Here is a 17,500-nt window from a genome sequence, read left to right as displayed (position 1 = left end):
GGTTGTCAAATTTATTGCCTGTGATAATTTCAAAATCAAGAGCTCTTTATGAACATATTTTTCTTGAATTTTGCCCTCGGGTACGAGCATTTTCAACCAGGCGGATATACACAAGAACTTGTTTGCTTCTTGAGCAGTGGCAATTAAGTAAACTTATGTTAAACGTACTTGACATCTCTTCCTGCTTAAATGTTCCTCACACGATCCATTTTATAGTGTTAGAGTCTCGCAGAGAAAGATCAAGTGAGAGCTCATCAATGTTTCTCTCCCACAGTGGTTCATTCAGATTTGACATTTGAAATTTGTGAGAATCTGAGAAATTTCATGTACTTGGTATTTGAAGAAATTGAACATCACAGATGAAGCGAAACGACTAGAAAGGTACACGATAATGTATCCCTCTGATTTCTTAAAAATTTATTGAGACCTTTAATATTATATATGGCCCTCATTTTTACATGTACTTGGGGTGTGTTCCAAGGGTTCAGCAGTGTAGCAGCTCTCGTAACCTGCTATTGTTTGGTATTGTAAGCTGCTTCTATTGTTTGAATTGTTTGGTCTTTTGTTGTTCGCTAGGGTAGCAAGCCAATCGCATTACATGTATATGTTACGAGAGCTGCTACGTTACCCCACAGGTTACATGTACATGTAGATGGCCCTAATTTTCATTTTATGTTATTTCATTATGGTAAGTCATGGGATTCCTTTAAAGGGAAAATACGGTCTAGAAAAAGTTTCCCTAAATTACGAAAACTTTTCCCCAGGAATTTGAAAATAATTGCAGTTTTGTCCAGTTCCTTGTTAAAATGTGACAAGAGAACTTTGAAGTTGCCTCTTTCGTGACTTGGACAGCACCATCTTGGATATGACGTGTTATGACATAGCAATAGTCAACAAACGAGTTCGACCTTACCAAATTCTTTGATTCCCGATCACTTTCTCATTCTTGTGTGACCTTTCTGCTTTGAGAAATTCAAATGTAAGATGAACTACATGTATGGTAAACAGTCTTGTGGTTCAATAGGTAGTAGGCCATGTAGGCTATAAGTGCGACAGAAGCTCATGTCACTTTAAAATCCTTATAGATTTTCTAATCAATCAAACTAGGCAGCAAAAATCAGCCAGAGCAAATGTAAAAGACAGAAACCTTGAACATGTGACAAAGAAATGTTTGACAAGCATACCTTTCACTTTCTTTGTTCAGCGACAGCTGTCTTCAATGCTTCAGCAAATGTATTTGTTTGCTTTCACGTGGGGAAGTGTTTAATTTAGAATAAGCCGACGAAACTTTCAGATGTTGCTCGATACACGCAGCAAGGCTTTTTCACATCAACAATTACCGCTGTTGGGGTGTACGCTTTCGAGGGGGATGAAACTAGACACATGTCTAGAATTGAGAGCACATATAAGAAAAAAGCTGAAGCTTACACTGGAAAATTAAAATTTAAAGAAAAGTTGGCCAGCAAAAATAAAACGTGGATGGGTTCCTCAAACGTGAAAACCTGACTGCTATAATATTGTCTGTTCGGGTCTGTCATTTTACCAAGGAGGACTTCAAGCGGGATTTTCAGGTATATGAACATTGCATTTGGTCTTGGTGACATTCGCTTCATACGGAAATCTTAGTCAACTAAAATAAAATTGGAGCGAGAAAACTGAATTAAGCTATATATTAGACGACTATCACTGTTATGGGATAATATAACATAATTATTAAACTTGAAATGTGGTTAAATTTTGTTAGCAGTATAGAAACTACTGAAACAATTTACTCTAACCATTTGATGGAAATATATAAATCGATCGTTTGCTTTGAAGTTATAGCAGGGATCTTGTAGAAAGCCACGGTAAACAAATTAAACTTGATTTCCAGGCATTTATTTCACAGCATTGAGCGTGGAATAGCACTGCAAGCTCCCTTTCGCTTTGTAAAACTCCTGCATATAACTCACATATAAAACCCTGTTTAACGACCACAAGGTAAATCTGGTCAGATGTGGAGCCAAAATCAATACAATTTAGCCTCTGGATTAATTAATTAATTAATTAATTATTAATTAAGATTCAAGTCTACAAAGTGTTGCTCTCCTTGGCTGTGTTTTCAAGTACATTTAGTCATCCGGAGAAATCCTTGACTATTGCTACGTCATAGCCTTGTTTGCATACACAAAAACAAAGATGGTGGATTTCAGTTTCAATTTGCCCATTTTTGAAGCGTTATTGTTAGCTATTTAAACACATTTAGTCCAAATGAGTGGTCAAGTATGACAATACAGGTAAAGAACTTTCGATTCAGAGAAACTTTTTCTAGACCGTACTTTCCCTTTAAATTTATCCTGGGACAGCTGTCATGTAACTGGGACCCTTGCCACGAAAGTACAAGTATGAGTGCAGATCTTCCAGTGAGCAGATTGCACACAAACATAACGAAAACTACATGTAGTGTGTAGTATGATCACTTAGGGAGCTAATTTTGGGTACCGATGTCGCTATCGGCATTTAAATTCCGATTCCGATAGCTGCTTGTGTCTGACTCAAGAATTTCCGATTTGAGGTTTCAAAATTCTGATAAAATCGGAAATCAATCGGACATCAATCTAGAATGGCATATTCTCACGCATTGTTTTTATAAATGAGTGGATTTAGTATAAGCTCACAGACCTTCGATCTTGCGGATCGTAATCTTTGTGTGCGCATGTTTCTACAATTTATACTCCTGTTGTTTCTATTTAATTTCAACTTCAACATCTCAACAACAACAAAAATAGGTCCGCAATGCGTACTTGGGGTCTTATGCTTAGCTTAACTCCATTCAGCCCTTACAGAATTTGGTACTACGGTCTCACTTTTACCATGCGTGATTGGTTCAAAATTTGCCATAACAATGCAGCAGTGAAATGAGTTCCTTAAGTATGCTTCAAATTTCAGACCTGTTCAGAATTTTACATCGATGACTTGCCACTAAAATTTCTCTTAATTCCATTTGCACAGTTTAGACAACTCTTGCTGCACGCTACATCATCTCTATCAGCTATTTACCAGTAACAGAAGCACTAGATTGGCTAAGAAACAAGCATGGCACTGTCATACTTTCATATGATCTTATAAATGATCAAAAGAATGCTGAAATTCAACTAGAATTCTAAGATGAATCATCACTAGATGAGGCATTCAATGAACAAGTACTCTCAGAGCTTGGTGCAAATCCCCACACTACTGGAAATCAGTCCATCACCTGAGTAACAATGTATAAACAGCCAAGAGAAATATCTGATGACCAATCACGTCGATCAGTTACATGTAGATCATTACATAAAAAAACGCAACCTAAAGCTTACAACAGGGTGCTTTCATGGACTAGAAATAAAATGAAAACCTCAACAGTCTGAAGTCACAAAATGTTGAACCAGTTTATTTGTTTATAACTAGAGGTGGTGGTGCTGGGAAAAGCCATTTGATTAAAACACTTAACCACACTGTAGTAAAAACCTATAGACATGCTCCAATGAATCCTGAGATTCCAACAGTGTTAATAGGAGCATCTACTGGAGTAGCAGTAATAAACATTGATGGTACACACAGCATTAGCAATACCTAAAAATACAGGTGATGATGTGGAGGAAAATCCAGGTCCTACAATATTTGATATCAATGATCCAACAACCACTGTGTCCGCTGACTCTAGTCAAGGAAATGAAGCAACCTTTGGTGTAAATGCTGGAAGCAATGTGTAGCAATGTCACACACTGCTATGATTTACCACCAAATACAAGATATTAGTTTGTTGGCTAATTCTACTTTGAACAATATTTTGGTTATTGGAAATAATCTATACAGTTCTATAACATGTTCTATGCAGACAAATGACTATTTGCTGATAACTGATGTTCCAGACATGGTTTCAATATTTGATAAAGTGTATTCATTACAATATACACCCTTTTAATAAGGCTAATATATGCCGTTTTCCGCTAATGACGTCAAACTCATGCTTTTAAAATTTATTCAGAAATGTACAAAGGCTTCAAAAAAGAAAAGAAATCAGAAAACTTTTAGGCCTTTGTACATTTCTAAATAAAATTTGAAAGCAAGAGTTCGACGTCATTAGCGGAAAACGGCATATATTAGACTTATTAAAAGGGCGTATAGTGAGTCATTTACTGGAAGTTTGTTCATGACATCAAACATTGGTCCATATATGTCTCTTAGAAATTCACTTCTAGGAGAGTTTTCAAACTCTCAACGGAATTACAATTGTTGTTTGTTAACTAATGGCATTAATACACTATATTGCAATAAATACACTTTATCAAATATTGAAACCATGTCTGGAACATCAGTTAAAAGCAAATAGTCATTTGTTCGCACAGAACATCTTATAGAACTGTATAGATTATTTCCAATAACCAAAATATTGTTCAAAGTAGAATTAGTCCACAAACTAATATCTTGTATTTGATGGTATAATACCAGGAAGTGACATTGCTACATATTACTTTACCAGCATTCACACCAAAGATTGTTTCACTTCATTGACTAGAGTCAGCGGACACAGTGGTTGTTGGATCAATGATATCAAATATTGTAGGACCTGGATTTTCCTCCACATCATTTGCTTGCCTTATAAGCAATGGGAACATTGTAGCACATCATTTGTGCAAACCAAAACATCACCTCATTACACGACTTGTAATGTCCAACAACTTGTTTTAATGTTGGCAAGTAAAACACATTTAAGTAAAACATCATAAGCATCGTATTCCAAAATCGCCCTCGCACACCTCAAAATGCATCCTTGACTTTCACAAAATTGTTGTGACAGCCGATCCTTGACCGGCATTGTTCGATTGTTGTTCCCATGCTGGCGGCTAGTAGCAGACAACAGTAAGAGTACGAAATACTATTCTTTGAGACTGCAAAACTCTTATTCAGTGCCACTATTTTTTAGAGTACAATAACTCTTCCAGTTTGGGATGTAACCCACACCGACATTTCAAGCCGATAAATACTGGTTTGTGATAGCTTGTGAGATCCTTGTGAGGTATGTGGTGCGCAACGGATTTCGAGCCAATGAATGTGGGCTTGCGAAAGCGTCTTAGCTTCAGTGCAATCCGCACTAAACACAAGCCGAGTCTAAATATGTTGGCTTGCGAGAGTAAACAACTCCCGTATTGATTCCACTCAGCGACGTCACCTGGATGAAATATAGCAAAGAACAAACAAGGCAGGCTAGGATAGTTAATTTTCGAAATGAAAGAAAGAAAACCAATCTGAAACAGCACAACAGATCAATTTTGAAACACAGATAACTTACCTTACAACTAATTTGCGACGGAAAACTCTTCAAATTTTTCCCAAAACAGGGAAAACGACCGCAGATTTATTTGCAAACAACGAAGGCTAGAAGCAATGGCCGACACTTGAAAACAATGACCTCGCAATTACTAGTACCCAGTCTACAAGCCAGTTTGTCACGTGTGTTCTCGTCCTCAAAGTGACAAACTGACAAGATCTGCCTCTGACTTAGGGGTCTTTATGCATAATGCATAAGACCCCAAAAATGACTGATTTCAAGCGTTTATATAATTATGACTCTAAATACCATCTTGGAAACAAAGCTTAAAGGTGATGGGCGACACGTCCATTGATTTACTTGCCAATTCTTTAACGTAATGTTTGAAAAACAACTATCTGTGCCAGTTTAATACATCGTGATGAAACACATTTCGGTCGTTTGCTGTACGTCTGCATCCTAACATTCAATTTGACCTTTGAACGTATCTTGATCAGACAGCCTGCAACAAAACAACTGCATATTAAACTGTTTCGGTTGCACAGTTTTAATATTGGAGGCCTTTTAATATGATAAATGCCTTCTACAGGGTTTCAAACTCCATCCAAACAGCAACGTTTCAAACATGTTTCAAACAATTTTAATTAAACACATTTTAAACATAAACACCCTTGAAACGCTGACTAGTTAGTTAAGCATCCTTGTCATCTGGACGGTAATTTCATATATGCGTAAATGGGGTCATAGATCTAGCGTGACACATATTTAAAGAAGCAGTTCATGTTTCCAAATTCCATGCATCGTGCTAATAGGATGTTTGATCAGGTCCAATCAGAAGACAGATATTTTTTAATCTATTGGAAGTCCTGATACCACTCATTCCAATGATCAGTGTTAATCTTCCGACTTCATCGGAATGGTTGCACTTGATTTTCTGACATGACTTCCGAACAATCAGAAATTTGACCTTCCAAAATTTGGAGAAGCTCCCTTAGTGAATTGGAGGCCATTTAAGCTTAGCATAGACTTCAATTTCTGGTGCATCTTTGATTAATGTCTTTTGCTGGGCACAAACAAGTCAGAGCATTTAACTGCCTGCATTTAACTGCCTGCTCTCGTCAGGGGCTTTTCAGGGTCAATGAAATATTGAACAATAATTTATAATATTACTGTACAACACTCGTTTTAGAATCCCAACTGGCAGGAGACAGACCAGTTGGCTATTAACAACCAGGTGATCCAGTGACGTAATTTGGAGGACTGGGAAGAAAAATTCTAACGCCATATCCCACAACCGCACAGCCTTAGGTGTTGTTTCCAAACTCCCTGCAGTATTTCCATCACCAAAACTCAACAGATCATTCCTTGTCTACCACATTTCCTGTTACTGAATGAACATTCAAGTAGACTAAACGAGCTCTAACCTCGCCTCTGCTATGTTGAATTCGAAAATAAGGCTGCGCGGAGTTGTGGGATACAGCATTAAAATTTTTCTTCCCAGTCCTCCAAATTACATCACCAGATAACATGGAAGGGCAGCTGCAAAACTGAACAGGGACTACCCAAAACTACTTCAGCCAGTGGTCAGAGTGAAGCTGTAGACAGAAATTCTGGATTACAAGTCCAGCCCACAAACAACTCATCATACCGCCTTCCCTTGCAACAACCACTCTGCCACTTTCACAACTTTAATTCGTAGACAATTGGTCGTATGTGTTTACCATTTTAAAGTTACTGCAGGTAGCTGTTATTATGGTCCAGGGCACTGCAGTAAGAGTCCTTGCACCTGCACACTAAGAATATCAGAATATTCGATAAGCACATGTCATTTGAAATAAAAAGAAAGGTTTTCACTGTACTGGCACTTACTGGTTTGGTAAGAGATAACTACATGTACATTTTTATATGTTAACGTTAGTTGGACTTTTTGTGCTCATTAATAAATATCAAATTTAAACTGTTTGTCAGTGTTTTATTTTACTCCATAAACCTCCACGTTTGGATAATGACAAAAGAGTTGTGATGCAACTACATGTGTACATGTAGTTTTCTTCCATTCTTTGCTCCTGCAGTCTAGAAAGTAAATATTAGGCAAATTTGTGCAAACATAACTTGTACGCTGCCCATACACCACTAAGCACTGACCTCCAATCACCATAATTTATATTGGGATGAGCATTTGGCTGTAAAATATGGTAATCACTGTTAATACTCAGTGTTTATATTGTAAACCATTTCAGTTGTCTGTCATTTGGAATTAAAATCATGGCACAAGGAGGAGTAAATGTATCTGTAGAAGCAGAGGAGATTTCTGCTCAAAGCAAGGAAGCACTGGACGTGACTCTTTTAGGGAGTGAATGGAATTCATCAGCTGGGGGGTTGTCAACATTAAACAGAGAGTTTGCAATTCATCTGTCGAAACAGCCAAATGTCAGAGTTTCTTTGTTGGTCCCAGAGGGTTCTTGTAAAGATGAAGACAAAAAGGAAGCCGAAAATTTTGGGATCAATGTTCTTGATGCAGAGAAACAACCTGGCTTCAGTGAACCTCGTGATTGGTTGGGCTTCCCACCACAAGATCACAGAATAGATGTTGTTATTGGCCATGGTGTGAAACTTGGCCGGCAAGTTAAGGTCATAAAACGTTCTCCACAATTCCAAAACTGTAAATGGGTGCACATGGTGCATACTGCTCCAGAAGACCTCAGCAAATATAAGGGTTATGATAATCCTACTTCAAGAGGTGAACAGAAGCACTGGAATGAGGTGGGTCTTTGCAAAGATGCCGACCTTGTTGTTCCAGTGGGACCAAGACTTCAAAAGGCTTATTCTTCCTATTTGCAAGGGTGTAAGAAGGTTGAGGACATTTTTGAAATAGTTCCGGGTTTATTTGATAGGGAATTTGGGGATTTAGTGCAACAGGCCAAAGGTGAGAGTAATGATGATTTCAAGGTGTTGTTGTGTGGGCGTGGAGATGATGAGGACTTTGAGCTGAAGGGATATGATATCGCTGTTAAGGCATTTGCTGATCAACGCCTGAAAGGAAAACGTTGTTATCTTTTGTTTGTGGGTGCCCTTGATGGGAAACAGGATGAGGTCAGGAGAAGACTTCTCAACTGTGGAATTACTGATGAGCAGCTGATAGTGCGAAAATTTGTGCAGAGCCGTGCAGAAATGAAGGATCTCTTTTGTGAGGTCGATCTTGTCATCATGCCTTCAAAATCAGAGGGATTTGGTCTTATTGCCCTTGAAGCTCTATCAGCTAATTTACCAGTTCTTGTGGGAAGTAATTCAGGATTTGCAAGAGCGTTAGAAGAGATAGACTTTGGAGAGACATGCATAGTTCGCTCAAATGATCCTGTCAAATGGGCAAAAAAAATTGAAGGTGTCAGAGCAAAACATGAAAAACGTCTTCGTGAGATGACCTCCCTAAGAGAATCGTACAAAGAAAAGTTCTGTTGGAAGGAACTGTGTGGAAATCTTCTGGAGAAACTGTGGGAAATGGTTCATGGTATTGTACTTATTTGTATTTCTTATTTTTATGTTCTTTTCAGTTGTTATTTAGTACAATTAGCATAAATTCTGTTAACCCTACCTACTGAAAAGTGGGCTTTACTGGTCCTTTGGGATGAAGAGGGAAAAGAGAAGGTGCTAACAATAATTATTTGTGTCTAGTTATTATTAGTATAATTATACCACATAAGTGAAAAGCACTTTCCGCATGTTGTGATTGACTAGTTCAGAGGTGAGTAGCAAGTACTATAATTCAACTCTTGCGAAGGAGCAAATTTTATCAATAAACAAGGTGGCTGTTCGGCTCAATATTCAACTGGCAGTGTGGTATAATTATACTAAGAGAATTATTCAACTCAGTGTTGGTGAAAGTAGCGGATATTTACCTTACTGCTTCCCAGCACAATAAAAATCCACCACTGTTCACCTCCTATTAAGGACGGTACCTACTATTGTTATTGCGCATATGTTCTGCGCGTCTCGAGAGACTCGGATTTCCTATGGGTGGTGCTTATTAATACTACAGGGATTTTTTTGCGCGTTTCAAAACTATGCGGAGAAAGCAGATGAAAATTGGGGGTAACCATGCATTTTTCAGGGATAATTATTAAGCTTCAATTTGGAAAAGATCGCCATACATTGCTTTGTATTTAAAGCTTTTTACAAAATTGATATTGTTGATTGATTATCTTTAAAAAATGCGTGGTTACCCCCAATTTTCTTTTTGGATTTCAATAACACTTGTTAAGATCTGCTTTTCCCGCACATTCAGGAAACCGTGCAAAAATACCTTAAGTTTGAATGAGTGGTCACTGTCCTTAAAGGATGTGAAAACATGAACATTCTATAAAATTTGTTGATTGCTCCTTAACAACATCTACCCCCTTGATCCCTTCCCTTCCTGAGAACGAGACCAATAGATTTTTCTCTGGCTATTACATGCCAGATGAGTTTACTCGCATGTTGATTTTGGGCAGGAGGGGGGGGGGGGGGGGGGGGGGCTTTAGGTGTGAATGAGTGTATGTTAAAGCTTGTTGTCCTGGAGGTGTTCTCAAACATTAAAAAATGTAGTTTTTTTACGAGCCTTACATCTCAACCTTTTTTTAATTTAAAATAAATTATACTCTAATCACATATTAGTAAGGAGGATGTCTGGACAAACTTACAGGTGGAGAGAGAGATGCAGTGTAGAGAAAAACATACTTTAATGACCATTGTGTGGTTCCAGAAAATATCTATACCTGCACCACGGGGGAATTGGAAATTCCAGGGGGTGAGGGGGAGGGGGGGGTGTGTCAAAGTCCCAGGAAATTCCGGAGGGGAGGGGGGGTTTGAGGCGAAATTCGGGTCTAGTTGCAAGGAAATCAATCGACTCACATCATACGTTAGAAGGTGCCGCTTACCAACTTTCGTGGGACGTTCTGAAGTTTTCAGTCACTAAATTATGATACTTCTATTAGTGCTGTTGCCAAAGAAGGTTTTCCTTTTTCCTAATAGTGCTTTGGAAGCAAACCATGCAGCACCAAATAAAACCGTGAAATAAAGACGCTTTTGGAAAGCAGCCGCCATTACTCATTACCAGTCTCCAAAGATTAGTAGTAGTTGTCCATGATGGACTAGTAACTTGCCAGTGAATGTTCTTGCTGGATACTTATCGAGAATCACTGCACTTATGAAGCATCTTTTTTACATTCGAGGCTGTCATTTGGCGAGATGACTACAGAAAACTTGCTGTTAACTCATTAGTCTCTCTTTTTTTCTTTATTACATAATTTTGTAAAAAATGTGTCATTAAATGTGCTTGCGATTGTGTCCATTTCAAGTACGCGAAATCAATGTTTCACACATTTTGTAAACAGCTAAAAAAATTGTTTATTTGCAACTAGTATGGTAGTAGCTCCCTTCGAATACTGGCAATACTGTATTTTACGTTTTAGACCAGCTTCTGTATACATAAAATAGTAAAGTTAAGGTTATGTATTTAGGGTAATTCATGACTTTTAACTTACGCATGTATGCAATGTTTACCATATCGTCTCAAATACGTGCCTGACGCTAGATACACGGCCTCTTGTTTGTTGTTTGCTTTGAAGAACATAATTTCCAGAGGGTATAGCAGGGTGTTCGACATGTTTTGGAATTTTCAGGGAGGAGGGAGGGTTACTGTGTCCTCGCTAAAATCCAAAGGGGTGGGGGGGTCCTATATGAAATTCCCTCCGTGGTGGGGGTATGGATATTTTCTGGAACTACACATTTTTGGAATTTTTAGAATTTTTGTTTTAATTTCCAGATGTGTTGGAAATGAAAATCAAAACAATGCCTGTTTTTTTTCCTGGTTGTTTCATTTTTGATATTCAAGAATTATTGTGTGCAAAAAGTTCTGTTTTCTCCGGCAGCGCTGTTTGTTAAATGAGAAACAAAAGAAACCGTTTGTAACTTCAGCTTAATTTAAGAAGAAAGTGAGTAAAACCATCTTACATTTATTTAATTAGCCACATGCAGAGTACTAGTTATTCAAACCAAAAAGTGCATGTATTGTGGGTGAATAAGGAATTGTTTTCATTGAAAACAAGTACACTGTAAGTCCTCAAATCCTAGGGAAAGTTGATTTGTGCATTATTTGGCCAACCTAGAGCATCATGTACAGGAACCTCAAGTCTGGATTGTGTGATCAATTTTTTTTTCCTGCTTCTTTTAAAAAATTTAATCCGTCACAGTTGATGGTGGCAGAATCATCCAATTTTCACGTTATTTTGGTTTCTTTGACAGAGAGCTCTACTTTTCAAGCCACAGCAGAAGATGGCTCAGATAAATATTTTGCAGTTAGCAGTTTGCCAGTCACAGTTTGCCAGGCTGACCCAAAAATAATGGAACAGCATGCTGGTATGATGGAATGTGAAGTGACCACATGCAAGGAAAATGCAAAGAAGTCAGGCAAAAGAAAGATTTCAGAATCCAATTCTGAAGAAGGTACATGTACAGTTGCGTAGTTTTAATTACAGTTTTGCCTCTCGCAGGTATTTTAAATAATAATTTCCTTGTACACACACGGTATACAATATTGTGAAAGGAACTGAAATCACAATGGTCATCACATTTTAGGGAGCAACTTGAGCTTCAGTTTTATTAGAGACCTGAAAAAAACCATGCTTATTGTACAAAATTAATGTAGATGGGAATTAAACCTATGAGTTTGTTTATTTACTATACTCTACATTTACAGCTGCTGTTCATACCTGCCAACCCCCAGAGTACAAAAATCTGGAGATGTCTAGAAACTAATCTTTGGGTTGTAAGAATGTCATTTTTGGCAATGTCTGAATACCCTCTATAAATCACCTGAAGGCTTTCTAAAAATAATTCTCAATTCGATTGCTCTGTTTTAAGTTTGTCAATTGAGAACAGCTCAAGTGAGAACTCTAAATCCAGTTCTTGTTTTATTTTCCTTTTTGCCTTTTGAAAAAGGCCATGGTTGGTATTTCCCGGGAGATTTGGTGCTCTGATCAGGAGACCAGGAGTTTTGATGAAAACTAATGGAGACTCCCGGGAAAACTGGGATAGTTGGCAGGTATGGCTGTGGTAAAGTTATCTGCACTATTAAGCCATTTCTGAGGGGAGCGGTTTAGAGCTCTTGTTAGCCCAGGTGGAAATCTTATTAAGATCTTACCAAGATTCTTAATAAGTTTCTTATTAAGATCTTACTTTGTTTCTTAATTAAGATTCTTACAAGATCTTGTAAGATTCTTGTTAAGATCTTACAAGATCTTGTAAGATTCTTACAAGATCTTGTAAGATTCTTAACAAGATTCTTACAAGATCTTGTAAGAATCTTGCAAGAATCTTATAAGATCTTAGTCAAGATCTTAGATAAGATCTTGTAAGAATCTTGTAAGAATCTTACAAGATCTTGTAAGAATTGTGTAAGATCTTAGTCAAGATCTTAGATAAGATCTTGCAAGAATCTTGTAAGAATCTTATAAGATCTTAGACAAGGATCTTGTAAGAATCTTGTACAATCTTAGATAAGATCTTGTGAGAATCTTGTAAGATTCTACCCAAGATCTTATCTAAGATCTTGTAAGGTGTTGAAGTATCTTGGCTAACATCTTCCAAGATCTTGTTCCAGAATCTTACAAGATTACCAATGATAAACTTACAAATATAGGGGTTTTATTCGGGTACAACAAAACATTGTATTTTTGGAGTTGTTTTGTTTTATTTTGTTTTACATAATCTGCACTCCAGTACTAAACTGCAGAAAGAACCAAGTATTGTATATGTAACTTCCTACAAAAAGATCCAAATCTTGCACAGGCTTCTTATTAGTAAATTCGTAAAAAATCTAGCAATATTTTTACAAATCAAACACTGCTGCTTTCCTGGCGTCATTATTGCAAATTACAGTCAACTCCAATAACTTGAACCCCTGTTCACAAAAAGTAATCACTTTCATTTTCCTTGGGGTAATTGCCAGTCTTAACTCAAAATAATTATTTTCCCCTTTAATGCTACCTTACAAAGTGATGCTGAACAATACTATTCTTTTTTGTACTTTATTGAAAAGCTTAACGATTCCAACAGAAAAGAAATAACCATATGACTATTGTTAAGTCTCAAAATTAATTCATAACCAAATTGTCATAGAGCTAAAGCACTAAGTTGCCATGAAAAGTCAAGTTAATACATGGGTGCACAAAGATTGCTGTACGTCTGTCAAATGTGTAACAATATTACTGTCCAGACTTGTTGAAACTACAGTACTGAACATGAAAATCAAACAACTATTGCACTGACAATACATTTGTTGAACTTTTTCTTAAAAAAAAAAAATCAGTTTCAAACCCATAATTGGCAGTCTGTCTTCATTTAGTTATAACTCTATTGTCTTAAACTATGGGATTGCTACGTATTTGGTACATTGTAGTACTCCATAGATACCCCATATGATCTAGTATAGGAATGATATGGCTCAGCCCCATACCAATACCACACGATCTCTGACCCCTCACTTTGGGAATGCTACATACCTGGCAGCACTCCATCCAATTCCCATATTATCCAGGCACACTGGTATATGGTATGGGAATGCTATGGGGATTTGGTAAAGTCCCTTACAATCCCCATATCATGCTGGCCCATATGATATGGCAATCTATTAAATGGTAAACTTCCATGCATACAATCTCCACATTATTGTCTAGATACATGTACAGCTGTATGCTGCATCTGGTATGGGAATGAAATGACTTTTCACACAATTCCCGTCCTGTCCAATATATTCAGTGAACAGCTGTGATTCTTCTTAGTGTTGGACTACAATCAATCAATTCACTGGTCAGTTTTCTGAAGTAATAAGGTCCTTTAATCAACATACAAACAAGTAGCACAGTTTCACATTGAGCTTCAATGGGTATTAATTACTTTATGTACAGATCATTACATTTCAGCAACTGCAAAAACTAAAAATATATAATATATATATCCCGCTCCTGTAAAATAATATTCCAGGAAATCAGAGATGTGGTGGAAACTACAAAAAATCCATTACAGTCAAGCTATTAACAGTAACAGTTACTACCATAGCTCACAGGCAAAAAATAGAATACAGAGTTCAAAGCAGTAGCTAAACAATTAATTCATGTCAAAATATTTGGATTGGGTTCTTGTTTTAAAATTAAATACGAAAAAAGCTGTTAAACATTTCAGATAAACCACAGAACTCTAACAAGTCTGCAAAGAGAGATCCTTAAATACATCAAACCATAACTGGTGGAGGAGACAGAATTGGTTGCTAAGCATTTTTGTCTGCTGTAAAGGACCTTTCCCTGCTGTCCCATCGAAGATTTTTTTCAGGACGTGTCTCTTTCTGCTCTTTCATGGCAACTTAAAAAAATACAGCATATAGAGTATTATTATACTTCAATGATGCATGTAGTTATTCCTCTAAATCACTGATTATTTCTATTACAACTAAATTGTTTAAGAGTAAACTCATAAATTTGGATCCCTTTACTTACAAACGTCAATAATAGCTTTGTCAGGCATTTTCTGCATTGATTACAATAGTTAAACTGACAGCATTTAGCATTTTTACGAGAAGGAATCATTTGTCAATCGTATACATATAACTTGCGGTATGAGCACTTGTTTTCCAAATCATTTGCTTCACCATTTGTTCTAAAACTTCATTATTGTTCATTACAGGTTTACGAATTTTTTTACAGGGCTATAGCATTTAAGCCAAATTGACTATCCTTGCTTCACAAATTGACTCGAAGGTGTGAAAATGTGAATTCTAAATACAGGTAAACCGTTCCTCATTTTTAAGGCATCAAATCAAGCGTTATTCGCTTAAAGTTAACGCTTACCTTTTTACTTGAGTTGTTGTAAGCATTTCCTTGCCTGGATCAGGATTTAAAGAGTAAACCTAACCAAAAAATCGTCACCGTGCAAAAAGTGTGATCGTAGATACATTAACGTTCGAATAAAACCGCCCAAAACCCAAAATCTGTAAGAGCTGGACGTTGAGCTGGACTGGTTACCACTGACTGCTGACCAAAACGAAAAGGGCTCACTAGTTTCCAGTCCGGTCTCTCACGTGTTATTCAAGATGGCGGAGGATGACAATCTTTCCACCGATTCATTATAAATGGGCAAGATTTGAAAGATACTGGAGTTCATTGAAAGGATTAAGTACTGACTTGGAGTGTGTAATTTTCAAGAGTAATGCATCATGTTCCTTTTGGAATAAGGCCGATTATGAGAGCATCAAACAAGGTAATCCGTTGATGATATTTGTCACAATCTATACAATACTTAGTTCTTATTAACCGAGCGGAAGGTCTGTATGGGAGAATCTTGACCGAGGTCGCCAGTACAGACCGAACGCAGTGAGGTCTGTACCAGCGACCGAGGTCAAGATTCTCCCATACAGACCGACCTAGCTCGGTTAATAAGATTTTTATTATATGGCCAGACAAGAACAATTTCATTCGTTAATGTAACTGGTTTGTACTAACTGATATCTTGCGAACGGCGATGAGCTGAACTTAATTCTCTCAAAGTTTGCTCGTCATCCTCTCTTTTGTCATCATGCTATTTGGCACTTCCCTAAATAAATATTGGTAGAAAATACTCAGTATTTTTGCATTTTAGTTTGCATCTTTTCACCGCAAAACACTACCGGTCTAGATGCCGGTCTAGATGGGAAAATCTAGACCGCGGTCAATATCGATTTTAGCCAATCAAATTTGTGAATTTTGTAGTTCCCAGTCCTCGTGAGACAGAGCCATATAATAAATCAGAATAAAAGCTTTCTTTTTCATTTCTCCGTGTACAGAGTGATTTTATGTTTAAGCAAAGTACATATATTACGAGTAGTGAAGTAACTCGAAAAATATCGTATTCACACAGGCATGCTTTTGAATAAGACCAAACCTTGTTATACATATATTGAAGGTTGAAGTTAAAGCTCATTTTTTCAAGGCACCAGATGAAATCAAAATCTTGGAAGGCTGGGAAGGCCAGGCTTTTTGGCCGAACAGTGTGACAGTTTAAATTGCTTTAAAACATGAAATTTTAAGTACTACAGCTGTACTTTAGCATGATAGAATGAGAAGGACTTAAAATAATCATTTACATAGCTCTTTTATCAGAGACTGTACATCTAAGAATAATCATGCAAAGGTTTAGTCTCGGGTGTCAAATTTAGGAACAGTGAATATAATGTTCATGTTCAAGTGTGAGATATAATATAATGTTTACCTCGCTACATTAAAGATAATTGGCCGTTAAACCAAAACATTATCGTATTTTGGAAGACATCATCAAGGCCATTTTATTAAAGATTGTTACTTCAAAGACACTTCAATTGAGCCCACAGAGTTTGGTTAAGGTCACTGGTCACTATGAAATTGCAGTCAATGTCTGTAATCTTGAAGACTTAAACATTTTTGGCCTGGAAATTCAAAAAAGCCTGGTCAAGCCTGCTGTATGGTGGCTCATCAATTTCAGCAAAAACACAACCTGTATTCCCGAGCAGTGCATAGTGTACTTAAGCTTATTAAGTCATGCCTTCCATAAGAAAACAAGTGCCCTTCATCAGGATACCTTATTTGAAAAATAACTCTAGCATGTAGGATTTCATTTCAAAAAGCATGTCAGCTGTTTCAGTTGTCAGTATCCTGTGGAGGATGAAATTTGCCTGACAGTGTATGACCAGTGCGCAAGGCCTGCAATGCAAGCTAAGCCTTTTTGGCTCCCTCTCTCCCTAGTCTTCCCATGCAGTCGTTTTCTTCCCGAATTCTTTCCCTGTCCCCTCCCCTTAAGCGCCTGCTATGCAGGCTAAAAGGAAATTAACTCAAAACTTGTTTAATTTGACTTAAAAAATGAAAAGCCCCCCAGTCCAGCCCAAATGAATGCTGATCATTATTATAAGTATACTAAGATCTTGTAAGGTCTTTCTTAAGATTAGTTTGCAACATTTTTCACAAAAATCTCACAAGACCAGGAGCCCATTACCCAGAGCTTCCATCTGCATTGTACCCTTGAGTCAACCCTGTCCCGTATCTTTCTATTTTTAGAACTACTACATTTTGACGTATGTGACTTATGTGACGTATGTGACTGAGAACATAAGTGAAGTGGTTCACATACGTCACATACGTATGTGACGTAATAAATGGCTGACCATAGGTC

General features: G+C 37.3%; 1 protein-coding gene across 2 annotated transcripts in view; it reads left to right on the top strand.

The window, feature by feature from the left end:
• The window catches only part of LOC137984274 (uncharacterized), a 69,278-nt gene that overhangs the window by 467 nt on the left and 51,311 nt on the right, over nt 1-17,500 (top strand). For both annotated transcript variants that reach the window (XM_068831393.1, XM_068831392.1), the window contains exons 2-4: nt 275-381; nt 7,534-8,801; nt 11,573-11,773. In XM_068831393.1, the coding sequence (XP_068687494.1) occupies nt 7,559-8,801; nt 11,573-11,773 (1,444 nt within the window). In that variant the 5' untranslated portion in view covers nt 275-381; nt 7,534-7,558. The remainder of the gene's footprint in view (nt 1-274; nt 382-7,533; nt 8,802-11,572; nt 11,774-17,500) is intronic.

Source organism: Montipora foliosa, chromosome 14 (assembly GCF_036669935.1).
Source record: "Montipora foliosa isolate CH-2021 chromosome 14, ASM3666993v2, whole genome shotgun sequence".
Taxonomy (NCBI): domain Eukaryota; kingdom Metazoa; phylum Cnidaria; class Anthozoa; order Scleractinia; family Acroporidae; genus Montipora; species Montipora foliosa.
The sequence above is the reverse complement of the archived record's forward strand: the minus strand, read 5'-3'. Positions and strand labels throughout refer to the sequence as shown.